Genomic DNA, 10,029 nt, shown 5'->3' on the forward strand with positions numbered 1-10,029 from the left:
TGTGTGTAGCCACAGTCCCAAGTCTTTCTTGACCCTTTTGGGGCTCCATATACCCCCAGTAGATAGGGAGGAATTAGTTTGGCTCCTAAGCACTGAAGTAAGTATTTTATTTGTTTTTTTTGTAGGCTGTACATCTTGAGGAAGAGTATCTGTGGCCTTCTCCCCTCCCCGCCCTTCATTGTACACCTGTTTTGTCTCTTATTTAGTCAATGTTTTTAGCTTTATTAGAAGTTTATGACTTTACTTATAGGGCATGTTTAATAGAAATACTTTCTTTTACTCCCAGCACTATTTTGAGAGAGCACACTAAGGGATAAATTTTAGGGACAGATTTTAGTTTTGAGGTTTTTTGAGGCTGTGAGCAAAGGTTGCTACCGTTCTTTTGCTTTCAGGGAGAACTCATCCTTGAGACCTCCAAATGGTCATGGTAATAGCCCTGATGTCTTGAATTAGATTGGAATTGGCAAAGAGTCTGTTTTTTATTCTTTGTGAAGATGCATTGGATTAGAGAGAGAAGAATGTGTAGGCATAAGCATTTGCTGCAATATGCTTCATTTTGGTAAGAAGATAAATCATAGTACTTAAAAACTATAAACACCATTTAAAATTTTAGTTTGATTACTTTGTTTTGGAGAGAATATTTGTAGTAGTTGTGAAAGGGCAGCATTGCTGTACATCTCTGTGTGTGTACACACCTCTTCAAAGTTTACATATAAATATGGTTTATCGTATTTTTAGCTTATATAGTTTTAAAGATGTTTATGCAAAAGCAAATCAATAGCTGTGGTTTCAAGGGACAATAACTACTTAAGTTTTCCTAGTAACCTTTTTTGCCACCAATGCGTGCAAGTTGGTAAGACCTTTTTTCATGTGATTAGCAAAGGGTGTTCATTATAAACACTTGAACAAATTCTCTGTGAAATTTATATTGCCCTCATGTGGCAAAAAGATGTGTTAGCATCTTGTCAGCCTAATTTTGAATCTTGCTTTCTTTGAAGTGGGCAAAGCTGCTACTGTTACAGTGTTTTTATTTGCATATAACAATGACCTGCTTTTTTCCTTTTGAGGAACTTTCTGTAATTTATATATTGCTTAGGAATTTTATACTAACTAATGCTTAGTATCTGCATAGTAGCTTAGTACTTTATTTGAATATGTGGTTTATTGATGCACACGGCAGATTTATATAAATACTGCTTAAAAACAGGTAGGAAAATGTGATAAGATCTCCTTGCTTTCTTGGTAAAGTTGTTGTTTACCATTCGTGTGGTCTATTAAATATAGTGCAGCATATACTTCGTGGCTTTAAAACAATATTTAGTGTCTGAGCCTTTTCATATTGAAATTAGTAAAAAAAAAAAAAATTGTTAACTCTAGTAGTTTGGGTCTCCTATGAATCATTTTCTTTATTTTTTTTTAAGTAAATTATTATGAGAATCGGTGCAGAGACTTCTTGAGTGAAATCCTGGCCCCATTGAAGTCAATGGGAGGTTTACCTTTGATTTCAGTAAGGCTTGGATTTTGTCCTTCATTGTGCGCCAGAAACAACTCTTGCCACCTTCTATAGTTAACATTGGTATAGAGTCCTTCAAGGAGTCTCCTGGGCTTTTTGCAACTCCTTGCAGGTGGAAGGTGCACGTGCATAAAGTGCTTTGCAGGATCAGGGTTATGGTGTGTAAGTTTCTTGTTATATAGAAATACAGTTATTGCTGGTTGAGGAAACTACAGCATTTCTTGTTTTTCTTTTTGTCCTCAAATTTAGAAAACGGACCGAGCAAAGAGATTTGAGTTCCTCCTGAAGCAGACAGAGCTATTTGCACATTTTATTCAGCCTGCAGCACAGAAGTCACCAACGTCTCCATTGAAAGTCAAATTGGGGCGACCACGAATCAAGAAGGATGAAAAACAGAGTTTAATTTCAGCTGGGGAGTATGTTATCATATTCACATTTTATGCCTAACATTGGTATTTTGAAGCAGATTTATACCTTTTTAACACCTTGTTAACTTAATAAGAAAATCTTGTGTATGTATATTTAGAGCTTTGCAAGGGGGGTGGGTTTCATTCATTTGAAAATATTTATCTCACATTAGGCTACTGTTAGATTCAGTTTTGGGCAGATTAAATATTCAACTGAAAATTGTTTTCATTCTTTTTTTTCTCACTAGTATAGTGATCAAATGGTAGATTCTATGGTCATTTTACACTGCTCCCCTGTACAGTGCTGGGAAGACACTGCTCAGTACCTTGCTCAGTACAACTGGGTTTATTTAGGATAGATTTGGTTTGAAATTTAAATCGGGCTGGTACAAGCTGTAGGCCAGAACAGTGTGGGTCAGGTGGCTTCTATGGCACATCAGTGGCATGGGGTTTTCCCTTTACGCACTCTGGGGCGAGGTAGCTGGGAGCTGTGCCCACACCAGGGTTGCTTCTCCCAGTCCCCTTGCTCCTTGTCTGAAGCATGCGTACAGATTCTAGCCAGTGGGGAGCTGCACTGGGAAAAGATATCTGCAAACTGCATCTGCACTTCTCCCCACTCCCCCACAGCTGCAGTTCAGGCACAGCTGGAAACTGCCCAGCCCCAGCATAGCTCCTCACTGGGGGTGGAAGTTGTGGTCATTTCTGCAGTAAGAGGAGGGGGAGAGGAGAATGGGTATAATCTGCTGATGTCCAACCTCAGTATAGCTCCTCACTGGCTGGAATCTTTTACCATGCTGTACCTGGGGAGCAAGGGGCAGGCAGAAGTGGCAGCAGTGGCTAAGCTGCATCTCTTGGCTGCCTGATTTCAGCATAGAAGCAGGCAAAACTCCCAGCATTGAAGCATTGCCAAAACCACATTGGACTGGAGATGGGAAGGGGAGAATAAGCGGTAGTGGCATGGGCACAGCTGGAAGCTGCCCAGCCCTGCTGTGGGCATAGGTGCAGACATAGGCAAAGCCCTCCACCAGTGCAGGCTGGTTCTGGCCCACAGGCTGTATGTTATTGACCTGTGATTTTAATGATTTAGAGATGGAATGAATAACTGGAATAGCTGCTTAAAATGAATTAGTTCTGTCAGAGGACTGAAAGGGGTTGTAAATTAAGATTGATTAGAAATTGCTGATATCCTATTTTCCTGTTCTCTTAAAAATGCAGTCATGACTGAGTTTGCTTATATATTTACATTCTTTCTTTCTCCAGTTATCGTCACAGACGCACAGAGCAAGAAGAAGATGAGGAGTTGCTGTCTGAGAGTCGAAAGACATCTAATGTGTGTATACGATTTGAGGAGTCTCCTTCTTGTGAGTATACTTTTTGTTTGCTTGGATTAAAGTAAAATCTGCTGAGCAGATCACAATAAAATTGAAGTATTTTTCTACTTAGAGGAATCTTATATTTACAGATGTGAAAGGAGGAACACTAAGAGATTATCAGGTTAGAGGGTTGAACTGGATGATCTCATTATATGAAAACGGTGTTAACGGCATTCTGGCAGATGAAATGGTAAGCAGTAGTCTTTGATATTTTTGTCAAAAGAAGCTGTCTGATTTTGACTTTTTGAATTCTATATTTGGGACCTTCAGCTGTCCAGAACTTTTTGCTTTTAAGACTAGCCCCATGAATTTAAATTGCATGAGCTGCATGCTACTTTACTCTTGTAAGAAAAAAAATACATGTAATAATAAACTTACTGAAGGTTGTTATTTCTCTGTTTACATATAGTTTTGCATGCAGTAGCTGGTTGAGAAGCAATGACTATTTTTTACCTTACTTAAATGTATAATTGATATGGATTCTACAACTAGTATGTCTAAGAAGAAAAGAAATATGGGAATTATTTCTTCCAGAAGTGGCTTAGAAGGAAGCAGCCACTTCTGTGCTAAACTGATGGTGTTACTGAAGTTGAAAGACAATGAAGTTAATCTCTTCTTTTCGTATAGAATTTGGATGCCCTATTTTAGTTACTGTGACAGATGCATTTAAAAATATTTCATGGATTTAAATTAGTTTTTTTTTAAATACCATATCTTAAAAGTAAAGTTATTCTATTTTTATGAAACAGGCCTTTTTATTGTCAATGTATAATATAGAGTCAGAGTCAATTCACTTAAATCAGGTGAGGCCTTTAAGCTTAAATCAGCTTTAATCAGTGGAGCTTTCCACACGGACCAAAAGGCTAATTGGCTAGTCTTAGGGTTTTTTTTTTCCTTGTGGATGTTGACTACAAAGGTAATTTTTTCCTGGAAAGGACCTCTGGAAGATTGCTATGCATCCCAAGGAAGAGTTTTCTTGCAAACTTGCACACTTTATTAAGTTAAGTTTAGTGCATAAAGAACTAGATTTCTTGGGGAGGATCCAGCTCTAACTGAAGTCAAGGAAGCTTTCCATTAACTTCATTGTGGATATGTCATGTTCTAGTTGCAACAAACTGAGTCATCTATAAGTATGTGGAAAAAGTAAAATGTAATGCATCCTTTAAATATAAGTGAAAATATCCTTAGGGAAGATATAGTTATATAGCCCTGAAATAACAATTTGGGTAGTTCAAACAAAGATGCATACATTATGGGAGGGCTTGAGCCAAGTTTATTTGAAAATTAGCTTGGAAATGGATACATTTTCAATAGTGTTTTATTTAGTCATATTTTCATAAAAAGGCTATAACCAGAAGTGTAACAACATAGGATTTTCATTTTTGTGCACTAAAAGGTTTTTCTCTGGTCACTTGACTATGAACTGCTATAGCCACCATATGAAAATAATTTGTTATCCCTTTGTTATATGACATTTAATTTCAAAAGTGGTATGCTTTTTCTTTGCTAACGTAGGGTCTTGGTAAGACTTTGCAAACGATAGCATTGCTAGGCTATCTGAAGCATTACCGAAACATTCCTGGACCACACATGGTTCTGGTTCCGAAATCAACTTTGCACAACTGGATGAATGAATTTAAACGCTGGGTTCCATCTTTACGTGCTGTTTGTCTTATTGGAGACAAGGATGCCAGAGTAAGTGAACAACAGTTGAAAGATGCTGTGTTTTACGTATCAAAAACTAGTATTCTGGGAAAAATAATTCTCTATGAAGCTATTTCCTTAGCAGTAGTATCTTCCTGCAGTCTCTGAAAATGTTAGCATGGGGAAATGCATAGATGCTATGCTAATGTATTCTAGAGAAAATACTGGGGAAGGTGTGTAGAAGAGGAGACAGAAGTAAGACTAGTCCCACTGTTACACTCTTTCCCTTGTTGGTTTCCCCTTCTCTGGTGGCTTGCACCTCTTTTTTCTTAGTTGTGTTCCTCTCTGCTCATCTAGTGATTACTGTTCATTTTTTCTACCATTCGGCCACCTTGTCTCTCTTTCCTTTATGTTCTTTTTTTCTTTCTTGATGGTCTCTTCCCCACTTTCCCTGGATAAAATGGGATAACAAAGACATGTAAATTAAAGGTATACAGTGTATTTGACCATCATCCAGAAAATATGCTAATGGACACAGTATCAATACTGTAGAATCTTCTGGGAAATTAATAACAGAGCTATTATTTGTGTAACTTAGGAAAACAGTGGAATTGCAGTGGAACAGCAGCTCTTACTGTGAATGTGGAGAGTAACTTACTGTTCAAAAGCTAATTATTCTGTATGTTTCAAAATCTGCGTGCTGACTTGAATTGTCTTAACATTTGCTCAGAACTGTTGAGACACTTTCTGAAGATGCAGCTCCTGCCCGTTCCCTTCCCCGAAAACCAGAAGCCGAGAGCATTTTGCATGTTTTTTTCTGACATGTCTTTGTTCACACCTGGGGCTGAAACTGTATCACAACTTATCAAATGGATTTCAGCTGCTCAGAATTTATCTTTGCGAGTACTATATTGTCTCTCTGAGGAGAGCTTTATCGAATATGTTATTTAGAATTACGTGTTGAACCCCAGGTGTATGCACCAGTAGCTTCAGCCAGAGGGAATGAAATATGCATGCACAGCAAGACTGTTGGCTCTGTTAGTACCCAAAGGATGACAGGTGACTTGAGGAGAATGTGCTATTGTCACTGAATCTGAGCTGCACCATGTGCCATGAGCTGAAGCCCTATTCACGGCAGGTTTCAGAAAATGTATGCATATACTTTGCTTTTGCACTTTGGTCCTTTTTGGAAGTTTTCCTTCATGCCCCATGTTTCTGGCTTAAGAGAGGAGTCTTTTAAAATACTCTGAAGTCCACATACAAACTCTCTTATTTTATTTTAGCATTATTCTTTAAGAAAAAGACATGAGTTTTATCTACCCTCTAGGAAGTAGTTAAGCTAGGGAATGTGGAGGGAGCAGAAATTTGGAAGAGAGTATGTGGCAGTTACAGAGAATGGGAGCTTCAGCTGTTGTAGCTGAACTATGGCACAGCTGCTGAAGGTCAAGCAAAACCTATAAAAACACCCACATTAGTACAAGGCATTGTTTAAAGACAATGATTTTTGGAAAGCCTGATTTGATGGCTAGATTTTGACAGTGAGACAGAGTTTTCAAACGCTAATATTTTCCTACAATCCCTCAATGAATAAGGTGTGCTGTCATCAAGACTAAGTGGGGTGTGTGTTGAGAGAGTTGGCCATCTTCCCCTCCAGCATTATACTTAGAAGGGAGGAAAGTGAAGCCAACTATGCCTTCTATTTAAATATCCCTCTGTCCCTCACAATTCCTTCCCATGGCTGTTCCTCCAGGTCAAAGGAACCCACTCTAAGGCCCTTCCTCTGCAACTGCTCCTTGCTTGAGAAAGGAACTCAGAAATCTCTGTCTTCCTTTATTGTCTTCAGCAGGGGTGTTAGGCTCACCCTTCCCCATTTAGTTATGTAGTAGAGTGAAGAGCCTCTGAAAGATTAATGGTGCTTTGACTCACTACTGCCTCTGGTCCTGTCAATCTCTTATGTGCATATGCTCCAAATCTCTGGTTCATTAGAATCAAAGGACTGCTTCTATGGTGAGCATAGTCCTTTAATAATATTTCACAGAATGAAAAAATTCTCTTTCTTTGAGACTTCAATGCAAGGGTTGGTGCTTGGGCCAGGGCCAGTACGCTGCCTGGCCTCACTGTTCGGGCATCTGTAGTGTCAGCAAAATGAATGAAATGGACATTTGCTTGAGCTATGTTTGTACATTGAGCTATGTATAACAAATTCTTCAATGTTAAACCTCAACACAAAGTATCTTGGTGTCACCCACAATTTGGACACTGGCATTAGCTTGACCTGATCATCACCCACTCATGAGACTTCCATGATGTAATCATTACATAATCCTATCACTGTTGTCTGTGATACCCATCGTTCATTGGCATGCACTATAGTCAAATTGCATCCCAGGAAATTGTACAAGGGCAAGAAACTCTATTACGAATAAATGCCACGTCACTGAAAGCTGAAGGCACATCATGTCAGTTCATTAAAACTCTCTCCGGGGCCCTGTTATATCTTAAGCTGTGTAATGCTGCTGCGAAAAATGGATTCAGCTCAAAGGAGCCATCTGTCAAACTGCCTTGGACTCTTGTGGTACTTGTGACATTGCAGCTTAAACGATGGTTTGATGAAAACTCATCTGAAATTAATCTCATTCATAGAAAAGAAACAGTCAGCTTTCCTTAAATATGTGTGACCTTAGCCACTCCAACTTTCAGGTGCATTGAGAGATCTGGCAAAAGGTCAAATGTACAGCAAGACAGTGTGCAAATGATTGTTGGCTACAACTGCAAAAGTATCCAAGAAGCTGCTGACTGAGGTGCCATGCAAGCAATGTATGAGGGCATCAGAAAAGCTCTCAGACCTGTTCTAAGGAAGACCGCCCTTTTAAAATCCTCCACAGGTGAAGTCATCAATGACTGTAACAAGGAGATGGACTGATGGGTTGAACATTACTCAAATCTACTGTCATGAAAATGTGGTCTGTGACTTCGCTTTCAATGTACTTGAAGACCTCTCAACCCTGACACTGCTTGACCATAAACTTACCATAGACAAAGTAGAAAAAGCCATTGATCAGCTTGCTTGTGGTAGAGCCCCAGGTGTGGATTGTATACCGGCTAAAGTTATTAAGTACAGGACAGCTGTCCTCCTCGTCCATCTGCATGAATTAATATGTATGTGTCGTAGAGAAGATGAAGTTCCTCAAGACATGAAGGATGCAAGCATAGTCACTCTGTACAAAAACAAAGCTGATATGAGCAACTGCAATAACCATCACAGTATATCCATCATTGGGAAGCTCTTTGCCAAAGTTGCCCTGCTAAGACTGTAGACCCTTGCAGACAGCGTCTACCCTGAGTCTGAGTGTGGTTTCAGATTCAGTAGATCCATGATGGGTATGATATTCTTTCTGAGACAGCTACAGGAAAAGTGCCGTGAACAAAGGAAATCTCTGTTTGTAGCATTTGTCAATCTCGCCAAATCTTTCAGTCTTGTCAGCAGAGATGGTTTGTTCCAAATCCTGAAGAAGATTAGCTGCCCTCCTAAGCTCTTAGGCATCAAGTCCTTCCACATTAGTATGCATGGGATGGTGCAGTTTGATAGGTCATGTTCGGAAGAACTTGAAATCAAGAGTAGTATCAAACAGGGCTGTGTCCTAGCTCTTGTCGCCTTTTGGGAATTGCTTTGTTGTCCTACTCAAATATGCATTCAATGGCAGTTCAGGAGTATACTTTGTGACCAGATCAGATAGGAAACTCTTGAACTGTGCTCATCTCAAAAGTGAAAACGAAAACCCGAGAAGTTCTTGTTCATGAAATGCTCTTTGCCAATGACGCAGCAATTTAGTTATTCAGAAGGAGGAGTGCCAAGTCTCATGGATTGCTTTTCGTGTGCTTGTGACACTTTCTGCCTGACCATTAGCCTAAAGAAGACATTAGTCATGGGGCAACAAGTTGACTTCCCTCCTGAAGTTGGAATAAATGATGAAAGCCTGGAAGTGGTTGAAAAAATTCACTTACTTGGGCTCCACCATCTCGCAAAATCTTGGCTTGGAAGCCAGAATTAATGCTTGCATTGGAAAGGCAAGAAACACTATGGCTAAACTTGAGAATCTGGGAAAACAAAGTGGTCATTCCCTCTACAAAGATGTCAGTCTACAGTGCTTGCCTACTTAGCTCTCTGTTGTATGGCAGTGAAACATGGACTTCTTGTGCTAAGGAAGAAAGAAAACTGAACAGTTTCCATCTTCTATGTCTCTGCCATATCCTGGGCACAACATGGCATGACAAAATCTCCAAATTCGCTGTTTAGGAATGGGCCAAGTTACTCACTATGTTTATGTTTCTGAGACAGAGATGTCTCCATTGGTTAGGACATGTGAATCATATGAGTGATGGCTAGATCCCCAAGGATATACTCTGTGGTGAGCTGGCCCCTGGCAAATGTCAACTTGGATGGCCCAAACTCCATTTTGTTGATGTCTGCAAGAAAAACCTTTGTGAGCTGCACTTTGATGGTCTACACTGGGAATCAGTTTCTTCGGGCTGCTACAAGTGGAATGTCACCGTGAAGCAGGGCCTACGTTGTTTTAAGATGGAGAGGGTCAGTGATGACCTAGAGCAGTGGTCTCCAAACTTTTGATCGCACACCCCTATGAGTAAAAAAATTTTTGAGCACGCACCCCCAATATGTGTATATTTATATAAATATAAATAGAAGTTCTAATATTTTCTTCCCACACCCCAGTGGATCGTCTTGCACACCCCACTTTGGAGACCACTGACCTAGAGAAGAGGCATTAGAGGCATGCAAGACAAAACTACTCGGCATGCCAGTGCAAGCTCAATCAAGTTTGTATGTGCCACCTGCTGGAAGCTCTGTTTGTCATGCGTTGGACTCTTCAGCCACTCAAGAAGCTGTGGTGGTACCCAGTAACCCACCAAAGGCGCAATCTCCGTAGTCTGTTGAGTCTGATGGTTGCCAATGATGAGAGGGGAAAAGGGAAGTCAAAGCAGTGTAGAAGTATCTGAAGAGGAGAGGAAGGGTTTGGAGTTGTGCGTTTTAGGGACCGGGGAGGCACTAGCTCTGCTCTCTTTTTTCTTTTTT

At 40.0% G+C, this 10,029-nt stretch overlaps 1 protein-coding gene across 1 annotated transcript in view; it reads left to right on the forward strand.

Moving 5' to 3' along the window:
- Positions 1 to 10,029, forward strand: part of SMARCA1 (SWI/SNF related, matrix associated, actin dependent regulator of chromatin, subfamily a, member 1) — a 78,906-nt gene that overhangs the window by 17,091 nt on the left and 51,786 nt on the right. Inside the window, exons 2-5 of the mRNA XM_019521565.1 lie at positions 1,763 to 1,929; positions 3,181 to 3,281; positions 3,383 to 3,483; positions 4,809 to 4,988. Of these exons, the coding sequence (XP_019377110.1) occupies positions 1,763 to 1,929; positions 3,181 to 3,281; positions 3,383 to 3,483; positions 4,809 to 4,988 (549 nt within the window). The remainder of the gene's footprint in view (positions 1 to 1,762; positions 1,930 to 3,180; positions 3,282 to 3,382; positions 3,484 to 4,808; positions 4,989 to 10,029) is intronic.

The sequence above is a fragment of the Gavialis gangeticus genome, unplaced genomic scaffold (assembly GCF_001723915.1).
Source record: "Gavialis gangeticus isolate Ggan-Ray unplaced genomic scaffold, GavGan_comp1, whole genome shotgun sequence".
In the NCBI taxonomy this organism is placed as follows: domain Eukaryota; kingdom Metazoa; phylum Chordata; order Crocodylia; family Gavialidae; genus Gavialis; species Gavialis gangeticus.